Source organism: Bufo bufo, chromosome 4 (assembly GCF_905171765.1).
Source record: "Bufo bufo chromosome 4, aBufBuf1.1, whole genome shotgun sequence".
In the NCBI taxonomy this organism is placed as follows: domain Eukaryota; kingdom Metazoa; phylum Chordata; class Amphibia; order Anura; family Bufonidae; genus Bufo; species Bufo bufo.
The window spans coordinates 473,031,141-473,052,164 of NC_053392.1; the positions used below are offsets into that span (position 1 = coordinate 473,031,141).

General features: G+C 45.3%; 1 protein-coding gene across 4 annotated transcripts in view; it reads left to right on the top strand.

Moving 5' to 3' along the window:
• SYNE1 (spectrin repeat containing nuclear envelope protein 1) overlaps nt 1-21,024 on the top strand; it is a 413,129-nt gene that overhangs the window by 78,025 nt on the left and 314,080 nt on the right. For all 4 annotated transcript variants that reach the window (XM_040429494.1, XM_040429495.1, XM_040429497.1 and 1 more), the window contains exons 9-12: nt 12,497-12,604; nt 13,892-14,029; nt 14,205-14,369; nt 20,849-20,961. In XM_040429494.1, the coding sequence (XP_040285428.1) occupies nt 12,497-12,604; nt 13,892-14,029; nt 14,205-14,369; nt 20,849-20,961 (524 nt within the window). The remainder of the gene's footprint in view (nt 1-12,496; nt 12,605-13,891; nt 14,030-14,204; nt 14,370-20,848; nt 20,962-21,024) is intronic.

Below are 21,024 nucleotides of genomic sequence, written 5' to 3' on the forward strand. Positions count from 1 at the left end.
GCCAACCAATAGTTGGTATAAAGTTGGACAGAAGTGTCTAGTCATGCAGCAAATGTATCATCCGTACTACGCCACTGTGATAAATTTGTGGCAGATCTAGACAGTCTGAGTTTACGCCATTAGTAAATCTGGGCCTATTTTTCTTCTGGACAGATGAAGAAATAAACAGCTGGGTATTACCATTGCCGTTGGCTTCAGATCAGTTATTTCTATTTCAATACTGACCCCCATTCCCCTGCTATGCATCAACAAACAGGGAATGCATAGAGGGGACATGTCCTGGAGTCCTCTCCAATATGTGCGCATGCACAGGAGTCCTCTCAATGCATTCCATGGCTGGTTTACACATGCCCAGTGGGGGAAACGGGAGTAGCGACATACTACTGACTGATCTGGAGTCAGTGGCAGGTGATCGATACATGTGTTACTGTACTTTATAGGGCTTGCTGGAGATTATAGATTCCCTTTAAAGACTATGGACAGCTTTGACATGGTGCCAAAAATTTGGAGTAAGTCCATATCGGCACTGTGGTCCCGCAGCCAAATCTCAACAAGACTTATCCCAAAAGAAAGAGCCTAGATGAGTATAGGAACTACGACACAGCCCCCGACAAAAATCCTGACGAAAATCTTAAAGGGCTTCGTGCATCGGACAGAGAGCTACAGCTCCTTTGTTTCATTAAAGTATGAATGTATTGATATATTATGTCACATCAGAGTACCTGAGTAATAAATATGGACCAAATCCATAGCAATTCAATTCCTCCTATGACAGTAAACAATGGAAAACTTAACCATATGGTCACCTGGTGATAAACCAGGAAGCTTTCTTGCCAGTTAGCGCACTAAACAGATGGCATCGCAGGGTTTAGCTTGGTATGAAAACCAACTTCATATCTATTCAGTGTTTACAGCACCATTGTGAATATACAAGTAATTGGTTATGACTTTTATGTATGCCATGAAATGTGGGTAGATGCACTGGCATCAAACTTTTTTTTTTTTTACAAACCCTCCTGGCATGGACCAATGTTAGTTTTACAAATAGGGTAGAACGTATCAATTATAACTGTGCGGCACATTAGTATTTTTAATTAGTCTGTGGGTGTTCTGAACAGATTCTGCCTTTCCCTTTTATTAGCGGAATAGGTTGCTAGGCAACTTTGGCTGCCATGTGAGAGGATAATGTGCCGATATCTAACTTACTCGTAGACCGTTTATAATTTCTGGGCTGCTTTTTCTCAGAAACCCCTAGATTATTCGAAAATATGAATTACTTTATTGTATATGCATTTGAATATTTTTACAATATTAATTTACCGTAATTAATAAAAAGAAACTGCTTGTTAAGGCTGAATTGACACACAAAGTTTTTTAAGCAGCTATTTTTTTTAGCCCCCCCCCCCACCCAAAAAGAGAGACATATACCAGTAAGGCCTCATGCACATGGCTGTATGTATTTTGCGGTCCGCAAAAAAAAGGATTCGCAATGACGTCCGTGTGCATTCCGTATTTTGCGGAACAGCTGGCCCCTAATAGAACAGTCCTATACTTGTCCGTAATGCGGACAATAATAGGACATGTTCTATTTTTTTGCGGAACGGAAATACGGACATACGAAAACGTAATGCCCATGGAGTACCTTCCGTTTTTCTTGCGGACCCATTGAAATGAATGGTTTCCGCATACAGTCTGCAAAAAAAAAAAAACAGAACGGACACGTAAAGAAAATATGTTTGTGTGCATGAGCCCTAAGTGTTTCCTTTTTAGTTTTCCTTCCTTTATGATCCACTCGTGGCTTTGAGTTCAAAAGGAAGCATGCACAGATCTGATCTATCCAATATTGTTGGCTGGAAGCACCCTTATGAATTCATGGGTTTACCTGGATTTTAATATTAGATATTCAATATCTGACCGGCGGTGGTTCGAGACCCCCACCCCTTCCGATCAGATGGCGGTGCCGGAACTACACAGCTCTGTACATCATGTAGAGGACTGAGCTAGTTACTGAAGTGCTGCTCCCATGGAAGTGAACTGCTTAAAGTGGTTGTCTCATCTCACAGTTTCTAAGGCAAGATGGGACTAAGTCCTGACCACCAGGTGACTAGGAAACAGCGGACTTGCCTGGCGCTCCTGTTTCAGCAGCTTCCATTGCAGTGCATGGCAGCTACAGAGACATAGTGGCACAGCGAGTTATGGAAACAGCATATCTTACTGGGCCACGCTTTTTCCATACTTGTCATGCAGTGCAGCGCCGGGCCGCTCCATTGTTTCCTAGGCACCTGGTAGTCACAATGTCTTTAACATAAAAATCTGTTGGCAGCACATCTTATACAAACAGTGGATGTGCTGCTGACAATATGCAAACTGTATTCAGGACCAACAATCACACTAGTGATCACTCATCCCCCATACAGTTGCATCAGCCTGTGTATAAGGCCCTTTAAATGTCGTCGCTTGTTCTGGACTGTTATCGGCCTATGTGAACAGGCCCTTAGAGCAGATCCACAGAAAGAGACATAGGTGACCACATTGGGTTTCGGCACTATTATGTGAATATAATCTGGTCACCCCTGTAACAGGTTGGCTGTAGCGCCACCTTCTCCTCTGCATTGTACAAAAGACGTAGGACACGGCTCCCAGCACTCAAGCAGAACATTTTTTGCCAAGTCCATCACTTTTTTCTAGTTCGGTGTGTGCTAACAGGAAAGGGGGGAAGAAATGGAAAATGGTAGAGATTTGCTAAAATGACAACATCGTTGATCTGTGCACCATGTTCATCAACACAGCACATACCTAGCTGGGCTATGAGGTGCAGCTACTGAATATTGCCTGCTTGTGCTTGGCATTAGCTGCTGCCACTGTTCTGATGGGCCAAGTGCCAGAACACCATTAGTATTCAGTGCAGTAGTGCTAGAAAATCTGTCCTATTGTTTCCCTGCTAGATGTTTCTTCAAATCAACTTTTAAAAATATCCCAAATGTAATTATTTTATGGCACCATAATCTGGGTATAGGCTATAAAAAGATGCTTTACTTATCTTGTACTGACCTTGAATTACATCCTATATGAAGCCTATTAGTCTCATTCATAGAGAGATTTCTGGATGTTTTTATGCCGCAGGAAGAAAGTCACAGGTTGTGGCACACACACATTATTTGCACCACAATTTGCAATGTTTTGAGGTTCTCTCCATTTTTCTAAAGTGGCAAGAAAGGGTCGTGGTGTAGCCAAGGGGGCGGGGCCTTCTGCGTCCCACTGAATGTGTTATAATTTGCTCCAGAAACTGGCAAGAGTCTAGCTGAATCTAGGCCTTTACCGGTTAATACATTTGGAGCATCTACCGTAACTCCGGCGCTATTATTACTAAGATTGGCATAGAAAAGACTAGTATTAGTAAATCTCTCGCATATCATGCTGCTGTCCTTGTCTGTTCCCCTGATGATACTGCCGTAGTGTTGTGTTTCTGTGTTTTAGTCAGCATGTGATCCCCCATAGAAATTAATAGGCCTAGGGTCTGGAACCCTGATAATACAAATATCAACTTGAGTATGTAGACAGTATACGGTCAATACATATGAGAAGTAGTTCAAGTGGGATAGGGGTCATGTGTAATTTTAATCACCACCAGTTTGTACCATATGAATATGTATTTTAAGAAGGAACAATAAAGTGGCCCCATTTTGTAGGCAGGTCCGAATTAACAGAAGGTGGGGCAACATAAGTAGGTGGGGTCAACAATACCATCCTAGCAGAACCAAATAGAACAGAACAGTGTAGCACAATATATTGCCCGAAAACTGGCCCTCTGTGGTGGCCCTCAATAGTTACCATCTTCTGTCCTCCTCCTCCAGTTGTCTATGGAGAAGGGGGCTTAGGAGGTGAGGTGTGGACCACAGCAGTTGAATTCAGGAGTGCATGTGCAGTTCCTGGCTGGGTACATGAGTGCCTGATTCTGACAGCGTTAATTACTGTTGAGAGCTCATTATGTACCCGGTAAGTAGCAGAGAGGAGGACTTGGGTGGCCCCCTGGGGCATCGGCCCACTGGGAAATTTCTCTGTAAGGTCTAGGGCCAATCCACCCTGGCTGCAGCGGTGAAGTATCTGTACAAGATGTCTTATGCGTATATCACTGAAGCTAGTGATTGGCTGCAGAGGTCACACGTTGTGTACAGCTACATCACTGCTGCAGCCTTGTACACAATCACAGCCAGGAGGACTTGAGCTGCAGAGATGGAAACATACCTAGGAACACTCGTTTCTGTTTAAGGTGCTGGGTCACTCAAAGGATAACTGTCATATTTTTATTTATTTGCTAGTTTATTAGAGCTGGGCATGTATAACCTGAGTTAGTCTGTCAATGATTGTCAAAAGAGCTGTAATTACCTTATAATAACAGCTTTCATTAATGTCCTTTGTCCCTTTCTATTGCTCCCTTAAGAGACCGTTGCTAGTGTGTATGGGAAGTGAGGGAAAGCAGTTTTGGCCTCAGAGAACTGGCAGAGGAGCCATCTTGAGAAGGTCCTCATATTGTAAATGTTTAAACAGCCGTAACTAAGGGGAAAACAGTGGTATGTAAAGAAACTAAAGATGGCTTATGCATAATGCAGCTGCAGCAGTAGCATATGCTAAAATAGATTTTCTCGCCCATATTCATTGGGGGACACAGAAACCATCGGTATAGCTATGTCCTCTAGGAGGCGTTGACACTAGATAAAGCTGTTAGCTCCTCCCCTGGCAGCTATACCCCCTCCAGCCTGGAGAGAGAGAGCTTCAGTTTTTTTCTAGTGTCAATAGGAGGCAAGACCTCCCTGCTCTGCAGGGATCTCCTGAAGATTTTTTATTTTTTTTTCAGATGGGCAAACAGGGACTCCCGGGGTCGAGTTGCGCCAGTGCCGGTGTCCCGCACTGCTGCTTCCCCCACAGAAGACAAGGTGGACCAGGGCAGCCTCGCTCCCCTGCATCCCGCCAGCCAAGGGGTCACCCATCCAAGCCCCCCTTCCAGCGTCCTGCCACTACGGTGCCAGTAGCTGAAGGGGTGACCCTGCTGGACCAGAGGAGGGGTGAAGATGGCGGCAGGAGAGAGAAGAGTTGAGTACACGGGACTAGGTGAGTATTTAACCCTCTGGGTTGGTCCCCCCTCCCTCTTGGTGGCAATAGTCTGTGACCAGACAGGGCTTCAGCATAGCCCAGCACCCCTGAAGCATTCTCCTCCGGCACAGGCCGTTTGATTGATTGAGGAGGACATAGGGGGTTAATAGGGGCCTCTCCCTCAGTTTTTGGCGCCAAATTAGGAGGACTCCCTAGTGCTAATTCCTTATTTACATGCAGGGAGCGGAGCGCAGCAAGGAGCGGCACATATTCCGCTCACCGACATGGCGGCATTTACCTTTCTCCACCCCTTCGGGAGCGGATGCCGGGCGCGTCGCTCCTGAGGGGGTTAACCGCTTCAGTGCTCCAGCCGCGATTTTTTGCTGCCCTGCTCAAAGAATATAGCGGCCAGCAGGGCGGCCGTTCACACATGCGGAGGAGCTCCGCCATCTGACACCACCCACATTTACTCCCCTTGGAGCGGACGCCGTCGCGCCGCTCCGGGAAGGGGTTAACCGTCCTGCGTTCGACCGGCCGCGATTTTTGCCGCCCGCTCAAAAAATATGGCGACCAGCAGGGCAGATGGTCATACCTGCGGAGCAGACTCCGCTCCCTGACACCTCCCACATTACACCCCTTGGAGCGGACGCCGTCGCGCCGCTCCGGAAGGGGTTAACTGCAGCGCGATCGGCCGTGCACCGCATCGGTGCTCCGGCACGCGCCTTCTCTTCCCGCCCTTCTCCCCCTCCCCCAGTCGCCTGCTGTGCCACTGCCTTAACCCTTCATGGCCACCCACCATTCTTAGGCTGGCACCTGATTATCTGGGGCCCTTCCACTAAGTACACTGTACATGAGTGGAGGATTGAACCCCTTACTGCCTCTTGTCATTGAGGCCGGCTTCCTAGTTTTATAAAAAAAATAAAAAATAATAATATAGGACATGTCCGTCCATACGGGTCCCCCTCCTCAGCCACACTCGCATAATTCCCAATACCGCCTCCGGGCCGTTTGGTTGATGATTCTCCACATGCTCAATCCAGTGACGGACCCCTGCAGGATCCAATCCGTCCTCCGGGGCCGTTTGGTGATGAATTTCCACCTGGGCAATCCAGTGAGGGACCGCTGCAGGATCCCAATCCGTCCTCCTGGACTGTTTGGTTGATGATTCTCCACCTGCGCAATCCAGTGAAGGACCACTGCAGGATCCCAATTCCGTCCTCCGGGGCTGTTTTGGTTGAGGATTCTCCACCTGCACTATCCAATGCGGGACCACTGCAGGATCCTAATCCGTCCTCCAGGGCCGTTTGGTTGATGATTCTCCTCGAATATTTCCGCTCCCCTACTCTTCCTCCCTAAAAATCATCCTCAGACACACCCTCCCTCACTGGGGCGGGTCCTTCCAGAAAGAGGGGAGAATCTCTGATTCGGATCCTGATATGAGTCCGAAGCAATCTTCCAGAGATTGCATCTAGGTGGCCAGCAGTACTGTCGTATGCATTACCCACTTCCTTTAGTGGTGTAACTGCACTACTTCAGGATACAGTGCCTGCTTTATACATTGTCCCCTGCCATAGGTGGACTAAGTACAATGACTTGGGGTTCGGGACCTGCCATATGCAGATCCATCGGTGGCGCGATGACATTGTCACTGGTTACATTATGTGCTGTATGCATTACCCCCTTAGGTGCACTATTGCACTCCACGGGGTACAGGACTCGCCATATGCGCTAGTTCGCTGTGGGCATTCGCCCCCCTTCTTAGGTGGGGTATGCTCCCTACCACTGACCAGTATTTGCCGTATGCTCACACCTTACTTAGATAGCTAATTACTCTACCATTGAATACGGTTCCGACTGTCCGCTATCCTTCCATAGGCGGAGTGTTGCATCACCGTGCTTCCGTCGCATTTCCCCCTTCCGCTAGTGATCCACTAGCGGGGAGTAACTAAACATCTTCTGCGGCACTACGGCTCTAGGTGCCTTCGCTTATTTCCAAGAGGGCGTGGCTACAGTTGGTTATCGCAGGTGCCCGACACTCTTAGGGTGCCGCCAGTGGATACGGTGGCTATTCATCGTTACATCCTTCTTTTGGTGCTGGTTTCGCACCTGATTAGGACATCCTCTGTCTTCCAGGGGGTTCCTAGCATCACTTGTGGGTCTTACAGACCCCCTCTCCCCCATCTCCATGGGCCTCTGTTGCTCCGGTCGGTCCTGATATTGTCCGCATCAATACGTAATACATACTCCGTTGTACTTACCTAGTGAGTATGTTCCAGCGGGTCGACTCTTTTCGCTGACTCCGTATTCTCTATCCACCACTCCCCATTCTCTGGGGAAGTGGTTATGCTGGCGACTCTGATTTAGCTTCTACAGCTTGTTTTCCTCCACAGGTGCGGCTTGTCACTAATGTTCGAGTTCATGGTCGCTGCGGTGGGACATCCCCCTCTGGTAGGGGTCCTACCCTGGAGCTAGCTTGGCAGTTGCGCCTGTTCAGCCCCCCTTCCAGGTAGAATTTTTAGGGTTAGCTCCACGTAACTGGGGCAGTGTGGCACGTGGTTTCTACGGATCTTTGGCTACTTCTGTATAGCGTCGGTCTCTTACAGGGTAGGGGCTTAGACCTAGGCTATTGCTTTTCCTGTCTTTTCCCCTCTGGCTCATGGTTCATTGTCACTCCGTATGCCTTGGTAGTTCCAACGTTGCTACCTTCCCTCACCTGCGTTGCATGGGGTATTTGTTTGGTGCCTTTTCATTCCAGACACGATCTGGTCCTAACTGGTGGGCTGTGCCACCCTCCACATTCTTCCTCCTACAGGGACTCTTCCATTGGTCCGGGTGTGCTAGCGGTATCTGCACAAGGGCTTCCGCCTTCTTTCCAGAGCCAGAGTTCCGGAAGCATCCGCCATGGAGGTCCTGATTCTCCTTGGCGGGAGTTTCTTCCCCTCCTTCTCAGGGTTCTACGGAAGGTCTGGATGGAGGACATTCAGACATATCCTAGTCGCTCCGAAACTGACTCGTCGTGCGTTATACGCCGACCTCGTTCTCCTGGAGACGTCCCTTGGTCACTGCCACTCAGAGACGTCTTTCTTTCAAGGGGTTCAGTCTTACATGACCTTTTCAATGACGGCGTGGCAATTGAGATCGCTGTTCTAACGTGGAACGGGTTTTTCGGCGGATACCTTCCTCACTATGATTCAGGACAGTAAGTCTGCATCGCCAGTATCTATTCTGGCACCTGCAGGTCCTTCTGAGGCTTCTCTGAAGACAAGATGTCCCCCTCACTTTGGGGGTTTTCTCTCTCCTTTCTACTTTAAGGGTTGGACCTTTTGTTTAGCCCTTGTTTCCTTGTTGGGTCAGGTGTTGGCGCTTCCGTCTTGGGCAGCCTTCCAGGTTCCCTGGTGCCCGTGGGAATTTTCTTTCAAGGAGTGGCACATATGGTTCCTCTGTATCGTCCTTACAGCCTTGGGATCTGGATATGGTTTTCTGAGTATTCCTTCTTCTCCCGAAGGTAGTCTCTGACTTCCATAGCACGTTCCTTTCCTTCGCGCCCTACGGAAGGGAGTTACATTATGGACGTTGTCAGTGCTCTACTCATTATTAGAAGCCTCCAGTCCCTCTCGGCGTACGGACCCCCTTTTTCTCTCAGGATGGTCTTCGCTGGGGATTGGTGGCCCCCAAAGGGCGATTGCACGTTGGATTCGTTCTGGCAGTGCCGCAGCTTACCGCGCTCGGAGCGGGGTTCCACCCTTAGGTGTCACGGCTCACTCCCCCAAAGTGGTGGGCGCTTCTTGGGCTAGGAGGAATCGCGCTTTGGCTGCACAGTAATGTAAAGTGGCTCCGGTCCTCCTTGCACATGTTCGCAAGAAGTTGCCAGGTGCATACTTATGCATCGATGGTCGCTGCGTGGGCCGCGTGGTCTTGCAGGCGACAGTTCTTAGTTGACTGCACAGGCGCTTGCTTCATGGGTCTGTGGTTTTTCCCTCCCTGTTGGACTGCTCTCGGACGTCCCATGGTCTCTGTGTCCCCCAATGAATATGGGCGAGAAAACGAGATTTTGTAAAACTTACCAGTAAAATCTCTTTCTCGCTCTTCATTGGGGGACACAGCACCCACCCAGTATTGTTGTTCGGCCACAGTTGTGGCTGTTGCTGGTTAGAACCTGGTTCGGTTCTTGGCATTGTTGCTGTTCCACATTGTTTTGTTGGTTTACTTGCTTCTCCTACTGCTTCTCACAAATTGAAGCTCTCTCTCCAGGCTGGAGGGGGTATAGCTGCCAGGGGAGGAGCTAACAGCTTTATCTAGTGTCAACGCCTCCTAGAGGACATAGCTATACCCATGGTCTCTGTGTCCCCCAATGAAGAGCGAGAAAGAGATTTTACTGGTAAGTTTTACAAAATCTCGTTTTTTTATGAAAACATGACAGTTACCCTTTAATAAACACGCATAAGCTTGTTTTTTGGGTGAAAGCATTGCTGATGTGGTCACCTAAATCATCTTTCATGGGCAGCAGATTTAGCAGCCTAAGGCTTCGTTCACATTTCCATGTCTGTTTGATGCCCGTGAAAACATCAGTCCAAATTTTGTCCATGAAGCTTTCTGTGTTTTGTCCGTGTGTCTTTTTTTTGCCCTCTGTGTGTCATCTGTATTCCATGGATGCTACTCAGCTGAATGTTGATTTTTAAAGCATCTCCTATCAGTGGTCCATGAAACACGGACGCCATCCGTGTTATGTCTTTGTTTTTTCACTGTGTATTTGGTCTCCATCACGGACCAAGGTAGTGTATGTCTCTGTGATTTTTTTCAGTGACCCATGGTCAGTAAACAAATACTGATATTTGAACAGACACATTAAGATCAATTGGTAAGTTTGCTGTCAGCAGAAAATATGGACAGCACACGTTAGTGAAAAACAGAAATCTGAAAGAGGCCTAAACAGTGATAAAAAAAAAAATCCTGTATGGTTGTGAGTAGGGATGAGTGAGAAATGTTTTTTTTTACAGTAAAAATAAATTTATGAAGTTATTGCGCGAAGCAATACCTTCAGCTCCTGCTCTGTACAGTATTAGAACAAAGTTTTATGCAAATCGACTTCGGATGTTTTATCCGAAGTCTATTCGCTCATCGCTAGTTGTGAGCGATCACAGTGGCAATCTCTAGTCACCATAGAGAGGAGATGATTACTGCATGTAAATATAGCTTTCACCTCCTCTGACAAGCGGTTCATTCCCCATAATTGCCTGCTGTGTCAGACTATGTAAATGGGCCTCAAAACTGAGGAATTTACCCACTAATGCTGTCAATTGGTTAACTTGGTATATAGTGAAACATGCTTTGTACTGTAAATATTGTATATATTCCTGAACCTATTTCAAATGTATGTGCACTTATGGGAAAATTTATCAAAATCTGCACTTTCTGCACCGGTCTTTATGTCCCCTGCGCTGCCATAGGATGTGCCTAATTTATGACGAGGAGCAGGCCTCTTCATAAATTAGGCACACTCTTCGGCAGTCTATGCGACTAAACAGAAATCTAAGGTCTCTTTCACACGGGCGTCGCTTTTGAGGGCCGGATAGGATGCAAGTGCGTTGCGGGAAAATGCGTGATTTTACAGCGCGAGTGCAAAGCGTTTAAATGCATTTTGCACGCGCTTTAGAAAAATCGGCATGTTTGGTTCCCAGACCCGAACCCGGACTTCTTCACAGAAGTTCGGGTTTGGGTTAGGTTTTGTGTAGATTTTATTATTTTCCCTTATAATACAGAATACTTAGTAAAATAGGAATGGAGGGGTTAAAAAAAAAATTAAAAATTAAACTCACCTCATCCACTTGTTCGCGCAGCCCGGCTTGCCTTCTTTCTTCTTTGAGGACCTGGGAGAAAAGGACCTTTGGTGACGTCACTGCGCTCATCACATGGTCCATCACCATGGTGATGGATCATGTGATGGACCATGTGATGAGCGCAGTGACGTCACCAAACGTCCTTTTCCTCACAGGTCATCAAAGAAGAAGAAAGAAGACGAGCTGGACTGCGCGAACAAGTGGATGAGGTGAGTTTACTTATTATTATAATTTTTTTAACCCCTCCATCCCTAATTTACTTAGCATTATGTATTAAAAATGCTATTATGTTCCCTTATAACCATGTTATAAGGGAAAATAATAATGATCTGGTCCCTATCCCGATCATCACCTAGAAACCATGCGTGAAAATCGCACCGCATCTGCACTTGCTTGCGGATGCTTGCGATTTTCACGCAGCCCCATTCACTTCTCTGGGGCCTGCGTTGAGTGAAAAACGCACAATATAGAGCATGCTGCGATGTATGAAAATCACCGCTCATGTGCACAGCCCCATAGAAATGAATGGGTCCGGATTCAGTGCGGGTGCAATGCGTTGACCTCACGCATTGCACCCGCACAGAAAACGCGCCCGTGTGAAAGAGGCCTAAGGGTGATGACACACAGTGCAGTTCTGACATGCAGTTAGGATGCAGTTTTTAATTGAGCCAGTTTAGCGGCCTCGTTGAACCCTGGTGTTCTGCAGTGTGGGAATGATTTAATTAATTTCAGCTAGCTGCAATAAAAAACTGCACCCTAACTGCATGTCAGAACAGCGCTGTGTGCCAGCACCCTAACAGCTCTGAGCGGCCGTAGACTTAATTTGCGCCAGAAGATTCTTTATAAGATTCTTTATCAGATTGGATGGTGTTATGTTTATGTCCCAGAATCTCTCTTATAGAATCCAGTGAGATTTACATAATTTATAATCCATTTACCTACCATACTTGTTTTCCTTTTTATTTCCTGTTGAACATTACCTTATATAAAACCAAGATTGTGAATTGTCATTGAAAAACTAAGGCTCTGTTCACACTAACGTCATAGCTTCCATTTACAGCAAAGCCAGATCCCTTTTGAAACGAATGCTGACAGATCCGGTTGCCCTGTAATGGGGTCTGTGAAGGGCTACTGGTATTTTTGACAGCAAAAGCAGCGCTACAGATTCCCGTATTCTATCATTGAAAAATGCCTGAACCCCTGACAGGAAATGAACACAAATACAGTGTGAAGAGTAATAATACAGTGATGCCCATGGTTACTGTCAGGGGCCCTGGTGCAAGAGTTCAGCTTGGGGCCCCCTTCCCTCAGTGCTTTGTGGTCAGGGGCAGGGAAGCACTGAGCAAAAAATGAAACTGCCCCCCAAATTCTTGACCTAACCCCTTCCCCAAGTCAGATGTGTAACTTCACCTCCATGCACTTTCTAGAATACCAATGTCTTCTTATGCGGCACAAGGGTCTTTGGCCCCCTCAGGCTCCTGGGCCCGGTAGCGACTGCTATCTCTGCACCCCCTATAGCTACGTCCCTGGTTTCTGTATCTTGTATGATTTTTTTATTCTCCTTCTAGAGAGAAGACAGACTGGTGCTTCGGGATCTAAAAGTTTGGATTGAACAGTTTGAAAGGGACGTCACAAGGGCACAAGTAGTAGAAAGCAGTTTACAGGACAGATACCAGGTGAGATCTTTTAATGCTGTCATGTTGTTATGACATTTACGACTATGGGGGAGGTTTCTCAAACTGGTGTAAAGTAGAACTGGATTAGTTGCCCATAGCAACCAATCAGATTCCGCCTTTCATTTTCCAAAGGAGCTAGTGAAAAATTAAGGTGGAATCTGATTGGTTGCTATGGGCAACTAAGCCATTTCTACTTTACACCAGTTTGATAAATCTCCCCTTTTTTCTTTTTCTTTTTGTACCTACATTTTTTTTTTACTATGGTGTGCTGTTTTCTGCCTTGGGTACACTGCTTTATAATAGCAGACATGTCCTGTGGGTGACAAAACACTTACCTACGCCGTCGCTGCTTTGGAAGGGAGCTTCTGCCCTATCTGCAGGCAGGAACTCTCCGTCTAGCAGCAGGTGGGCACTACACTTGCGGGGGACAGCACCCCACAGGTGAAGAACTGCTGATGAGACAAATCAATTTGTTAGACTTGATTCGCTCATCTCTATTATATATTTCTTTCTTTCTTTGTTTCCAGAGGTAGTTTGGGATTTCGGGGCACGTTTATCAAAGTTGTACGCTAGTTTTCTGGCATGCAAAAGTCACAATGTTTTGAGTAAACTGCATTTTGCACAAAAAATTGAGAATTTTCTGATCCCCTGCTGCTGTCTGCACACTGGGCAACTGGGTCAGACACATTTACAATAATTTACATCTAGAAAACAGGAGTAAGTAATATCTGACATCTACCACAACTCATACTGTAGCTTACATAAGTTTATGTTTTTGGCACGCAGGCAACTCATGATGTGGCACATTTATTAAGAGGCTTGCGCTTGGAAATGTTCCTTCCCAACAACTGCTGCACGCCATTGGAAAAGAAAACTGCATTTACTTACAGTGATCTCCTCCACAGTATGGGGATGAGTGATGGTTACTACGATTGCTAGTCCCTATACAGAGTCATTGTTTCTGGGTGGCAGAGTTGTGCTGCCCACAAACGATGCCTTAGGTCTCTGCATGAATGATTGTTTCACCCGATGAATGAGCCTTTCTCCTGTTCATCAGGTGATTGGCCGCATCTTTACATGGGCATATTATTGGGGACAAACGTTCGTCCCCGACAATCGGGCAGTGTAAAAAGGAACTTTACTCCAGTGGATTTTTTCTAAGACTGATGTATGAATTGCTGTCTTCAGTAAATGCCCCTATTGTGATCTCCTGCCAGGGATTTTCATAATTAATAGAGATAACTCTCCATTTGATCTTTTCATCCCCCTTTATATGCTTTTTTGCAGTCATACAAAACGTATAGAGTACAGTATGAAATGAAAAGGAAACAAATTGAAAGTTCCATTCAGCCATTGGGCAAAGATGGAAAACTATCACTTGACCAGACGATGGTGAAGCAAGCATGGGACAAGGTTTCTGCTAGGGTACGTTATACATCTTGTTGTCATCTCGTATCTTCATTGTAAATTCTGTTGCTTCCTCTCACTTAATTCCTGTCTTCAGTACTTATGACCATGAGCTAAATATTGTTTAGAGACCATCTAAGTAAAGAATACATGAGAAATGAGAAAGTAATGACCATTTTGGTTTAATTTCTAGATTTTTGACTGGCATGTACAGCTTGACAAATCTCTACCAGCTCCATTAGGAACCATTGGCTCCTGGTTATATCGAGCCGAAGTTGCACTCAGGGAAGATATTATTATGCAACAATCTCATGAAGAAACAGCAAATATGATACATAGAAAACTAGAGCAACACAAGGTAAGGATACAGACTGAAATACGTGTTTTATACAGTAAGCACCTGACGTGGTTTGGCAGTAGATATTGTAGCTTGCCTAAAAAAGAAAGTGTTATAGCGGTAGCAGATTTCTCCCTGGTATTCAGTCTCTTGGTCTGCTAACATCTGAATAACCATAATAATCTCTCGCATTGCGTCGTCTTGGATTGGAAAAGCTTCTGACAGTACCCTATGTCCATGTGAAGAAAAGGATCAGGCGGTTGAAAACCAATTGCCCCATCATTATCTTCCTCAACTTCTGTCTTTGAGGGAGAGTCAGGAGGCACCCTACACATTAGATGGTGGACTGGTCCTGCAGAAATCAACAGGACTGGCTGGCATGTATCTATCAACAGTACTGACAATGCTAATCTGTCGACAGCACTAAGTAGGGACTGGGGAGAGTACAAACATACATTTTGTGAAGCAAGAGTGGTGAAAACTTTTGTTCTGCCAGATTCTGCTCCTTGGGAGTCACAGAATTAGTGGTCTTCTGGTTGGATGCTACAGATGTAACTCAAAGTAGAGCAGAGGGACTGTAAGGCCCCTTGCAGACGAGCGTGTCCGGATTAGGTCCGGACGCGTCCCGGTGCGTTGCGGCAAACCCGCGCGAGTATGTACGCAATTGCAGTCAGTTTTCCGCGTGGAAAACTCGCCCGTGTGAAAGGGGCCTAAAGCAGCTCAATGCAGAGAGCTCAACCACCATTGCATGTAAGGAACAGAATATGGCGGAATAAAAGTTTGTATTCTCACTAATGTTAATAACTAAAGCTCCACAAAACGTATGTTTGTTCTGCATTCTTCATCCCCTACCGAGTGGTGTCAGCAGTTTAGCATGGTCAAAACTGCTGACAGATTCCTTTTAAGGCCCTTCTGGGTACTGTTAGAAACACCTTCATTACATATCTTGTTATCTTGTATTTCTTGTATTGATTTTCAGTTCAGTGATTCGGTCTTAAAAATTTTCAGTTACAAGAGTGCTGTGCGTTGTGGGAGTTAAAAATGACAGTTACAAATGTCGCTGTTTTTGCTGCAAAAGCCACGCAGGCATAAATGAGCAATATGAAAGTGTGCTAATATGCAGTAAAACATCGGTATACAAGAGTGGCCGTTACCTGGTCAGTACACACACCCACTCTATTATACACACCTAAACTCACTTTCCATAAATCAATATACTGGCGGTATATGAAACTTTGTAGTGTATTTTATCTGAGAAAAATGCCTTTTTGTCCATTTCACCCTTCTTCCTAAACTAATTTTAGGAAATTTGACCCAAATTTACTGCTAACGTGATGTATGAAGAATATGTCACCAGAAAACAATCTCAGAATTAGTTAGATAAGTAAAAACCACTCCAAAGTTATTACTACATAAATTGACACAAAATAGGCCTGGGCAGGAAGGTGAAAACTAGCTTGGGGTAGAAGGGGTTAAAGATCAGTTTGTGTGTGTATGTGTGTAGCAGTGTTGTATGTGTGTATATATGTTTAGCAGAGTTGTATGGGTATAGCAAAGCTGTATGGGTGTAGCAGAGCTGTAAGTGTGTAGTAGAGCTGTATGTGCCGGTATGAAATGGAACTGTATGTGTGTAGCAGAGCTTTATGTATGTGTAAACAATCTGTGTGTGTAGCAGGGATGTGTACGTACATGTATAGCAGTGCTGTATCTGTGTGTAGCAGAGCTGCATCTGTATGGCAGTGCTGTGTGTGTATAGCAGAGCTGTAGATATAGAAAGTCAAATTGCAGCACTCGCCTGCGTATCGAGTCGGAGGCACGGATACAGCCAGGACAAAGACAGCGTAAACTGCATAAAAAGTTACATTAGCGATCCTTACTCGTGATAACATATCATATCATGAGTAAGGATCGCTAATGTAAGATCCGAAACGCGTCGATTTTGCACCTGTCTTGTTTTGTATGAATTTTACCGCATCAAATAAAGGATATCGTTTTATTGGAATCTGGACCCTTCTACTTTTTATAGCAGAGCTGTGTGTCTACCAGAACTGTGTGTGTGTCCCCCAGAAAAATACTTAAAAATAATGTAGCTGAACAAGAAGCATGGGAGCTCTAGAAAATAATCTAGCAGAACAGAGCAAAAACAGGAGACACATTTATTTGGATATGTACTTTTAACAAAGTGACCACACGCACCATGGTTGTTACAATGGCCAGCAGATGACATAGTAAGGGTAGCAGGAGCTGACCTAAACTATTCCCCCCACCCACCACAGTACACCCTAAAGTTACTGACCTTGACCCCTTCACTTCAGTAAACCACATTTCCTTCAAAGGGGACCTAGAAAATATTTTTTCTAATTTTCTGTCTAACTTTTATGTTCTATAAACCTGGGGTGTGTCTTATAGTTTGGTGCGTCTTATAAAGCGAAAAATACAATAGTTATTTCTCATGTACACTCACGGGAGCTTATTCTAAAAAATTACCTAAAATGATAGGTACATTTTAAAGTGTGGGATGTTGTTAAAGGGAACCTGTCATTAGATTAATGGTGCCAGAACGGAAGACAGCGAGAAATCTCGACAGGGTCACTCATGAGACCTGCAGAGTTTCAGCGTTTTAGAAATTAACTGGGACTGGGAAGATGAGACCTGTGTATGGCTTCTCCTCGCCCTGCTTGGCTTCATTGACACATCTTCCCTTATGCTCAACACAGGGAGAGAGATTTCAATCAGTCTGGGCATGGCGTGGAGAAGCTGCACCGTGGACTCTTCTCTCTGTGCCCTGTTCTCCTGCTTCCAGCGTCTGTACGCTGCGGCACTTCACAGTATAACATAGCTCTCTGTCATTAGGAACCCTGCAAAAGCACAGCTCGCTGCAATAGGTTTAAAGGGATTACTTACAGCATTTGTCAAAAGATCAAAAAGTGCATGTTTCACTTACTTGCAATTTTTCCTGTTTTCCTCCAACTAAATTGTCTTTCAATTGTTTAGCTGCTGCACTTTTACAATGCGGCAGTAGTTAAACAAGTAAATAAAACAGCGTCTAATGCATATTGCAAAGGACTCAGTCCCCCAGAATATAGAATTACTAAATACCTCCCATTACTTATTTTTATTTCATTATTGCTGATGGATCATTTCAACAGTTTTTCTTGTGAATAGGTTGTTTGGCTGAAACACCCTAATACCTTTCAGGTTGACTGTCTAGTAGTTGTGGCTGTAGCACAGATGCTAAAATGTGGCCTTATTTTGGTGGTGTGGAACTGGCCTTAAAGGGGTTCTGCACTTTGTTTTAAATGATGATCTATCCTCTGGATAGTTCATCAGCATCTGACCTGCGGGGGTCGGACATCCAGCTGGTGCACTGCTGCCTTCTCAAACAGCTGATCGTCAGGGTTCCCGGGTGTCGGACCCCCGCCGGTCAGATGCTGATGATCTATCCAGAGAATAGATCATCCGTTAAAACAAACTGCAGAACCCCTTTAAGATGCAAGGGGAAGTATAAAAAGCGGCCCCATGCACAAATTGCGCATTATACATGGATTTGCCGCATAAAAGTGTATAATACAGTAACAATGTAATACAGTACCAGCTAAGTAGAGGGGAATTTTCCGAAAGTAAATCGACCTGTGATATGGATCTTGAAATCAGCAGCATGTTAAATCTTGATGCAGATTTTCGTTGCAGATCTCACCCTTTGCAATGCAAAGCTGGGGCAGATCAGCAACCAAATCCACATGTAAAGCCTCATGCAGACGTCCGTGGAACACGGTCCGTGAGAAACCGGCTTGGCATTGCAGGAGTGCACGGCGTCATTGGTTGCTATGACGCTGTGCGCTCCTGCAATGCCAGTCCGGTATTTTACGGACCGTGTTCCACGGACGTCTCTTGAAGCTTAACACATACTGATTTTGCTACGGATTTGGCGTGGAGATGCAGCCTAAAAATCTGCTCAGAAATATACATAAAATAAAATGTCATGTGTATGTGGCCTTAAGGGAATCTGTGACCAGCGACTTCCCTATCAAACTGTTTGCAGAGATACATAGCTGTGGTTCACCTGATTAAAATGGTGTTTTTCTTTTGTTTATCCAAGGCTCCATTCCAGAGTTATGATACTTTTTCTTATTATGCAATTTAGGCCTTTGGTGCAATGAGGACATCACCATCACTCTTGTTGCACCCAAGCAGTGCTCCTTTCTATAGCCAGTCCCCACTCGCTGCTTTGCTACTGCAGGGCCTTGTCAATCAAAGCAACTATGGAGGGGCTTGCCACAGAAAGAAGTGGAGCTTGGGTGCAACAAGAGCAATGTTGACCCTCGCATTGCACCAGATTCCTAATTTGCATATTAAAAGTATCACAAATCAAGAATGGATCAACAAAAGAAAACAGCATTTTAATCAGGTGAACCACACTTATGATAGGGAGGTCCCTGGTGGCAGATTGTGGATGTAGGCTTACTCAAATCCTTCTCTCTCTTCATGGAATCCCAGACAGACTCGATGATGTTGAGATCAGGACTCAGTGGGGGCCACATCATCACTTTTTAGGACTCCTTGTTCTTCTTTATTCAGTTAAATATAGGGGCACATTTATTAACACTGGCGTTTTAGAGGCCAGTCTTCATAAAGCCCTGCACTGGCGGTGGCGCCTCTACATAACTTTGGTGGATCCACTGCTGCTTCTACATGTAGGCCAGCTTCCTTGCTGTCTTACATTTAGACCATTTTCTACACCTAAAACAGGCCTAGAAAATGGTAAATGAGACGGCCCTGCCGGCCCGTCCCCTTCCCCGCCAACTTATTTAGACCTAGTCGCAGATTGTGATGCAAAGGAGCCTTGTGCTGCAATCTGCGCCAGAAATACGCCTGATATAGGTGTATTTCTGGTTAATAAATGACATTAATGACATTGGCTGTATGTTTGGTGTTTTAAACTGTATTAACATACATTTTTAAAAGCATTCCTACACTGTGGCATTTTTTCACACCTGACTGAAACTTTTGCACAGAACTGTATATATATGTCTTTTTTTTTTCTTATTCCTTGTCTTATGCATGTGACTAGTAAGAAAGTGTGATGACGTAGTGTGATCATGGACACTGTTGTTTATTAGCTTATCGTGGTTCTAGAAATCACGCTATATACAGGAGGTTACTTTGATTTTGTTGTTCTTTTTAAATGGGTCCTACTGTAGGTTGTAATAAAATAATGACCCAGAGACTAGAAAGAAGATGGCGGTGATATACTGCCTCTGTCTGTGTGCATTAATCAGGGGACATTGTGGGGTGAAATGTGTGACACATCCAGGAGATGTCTAGCTTTAGAAGAACTGTCCGTATTCTACCTTCATGTAGTTACTATTTTATAAAGAGGCACGCAGAGAGTACTGTGCGAGAAAAGGTGTGCTCCCTCGTATGCCATCTCAAGGAGGTATTATAGGTCATATGCAGTATTACAGGCCAATAGGCAGTACTACTGAGCTGTATGTCATATAGCCTTGTTGATGGCAGTGTCAATGTATTCCATAATGTATACATAAAGATATTGAAAGTTACTATTTTCTTTTTCTTAATATGTTAGAAGGAACGTTCCACATTTCGAGCTATTAAAGGGCATCTGTCAACAGATTTGTACCTGGCTGACCTGTTGCATGTGCACTTGGCAGCTGAAGACATCTGTGTTGGTCCCATGTTCTTATGTGCCCGGATTGCTGAGAAAAATGATGTTTTAATATATGCAAATGAGCCTCTATGAGCAAAGGGGGCGTTACCATTGCACTTAGAGGCTCTGCTCTCTCTGCATCTGCTGCATCCTCTCCACTTTGATTGACAGGACCAGGCAGGTGTGATGATGCTTTCGCTGCCTGGACCAGGGCACAGCAGTTGCAGAGAGAGCAGAGCCTCTAGGTGTAATGGTAACGCCCCCGTTGCTCCTAGAGGTTCATTTGCATATATTAAAACATCATTTTTCTCAGCAATCCGGGCACCTATAAACATGGGACCAACGCAGATGCCTTCAGCTGCCAAGCGCACATGTAACAGGTCAGCCAGTTTCGTAGGTACAAATCTGCTGACAGATGCCCTTTAAATGAATTGCTGCCCTGATGCTGTGAAGACAGACCCTTAGTGCACATTAGTAAATTGTTCAGACTATAAAGGACTACATTTCTGGCACCTGGCAGCCTGAATGCAGTCAATAGACATCAGATCTATATTCAGGGAAACCCCTGAAAGTAAGAGGCAGTGCCAGTTCTGCATCTCTTTAGATGCCAGAATTCTCCTCACTTCCTCAGTACACTGTACGGCTTCTCCTGATCTGGACGGGATAGAATTGTATGGCGGTGTGACGGATAAAATATCCGAGCTCACAGATACTGAACAGTGACTCATCGCTGCAGCCTGGTGCTTCACATTTTTTTTCTAGTTGCACAGCCAAATCGTTCTCCGTCTTTTCATTACAATGTATGCATTTTTGTTTCTCGTTTTCCAAATAGGACGTCCTTAAGAATCTGGATGGTTATAAAAAGGCTTTTCAGGAGATCCACCGCTCAGGATCTGTCAACGGAGTTCCGGTCCCTGTAGAGCAGCTCGAAGACATGGCAGAAAGGTAAAAAGAGAATTGCAGACACCCCCCCCCCCCCCCCCTTATAAACACTGATTGCTCAAAATT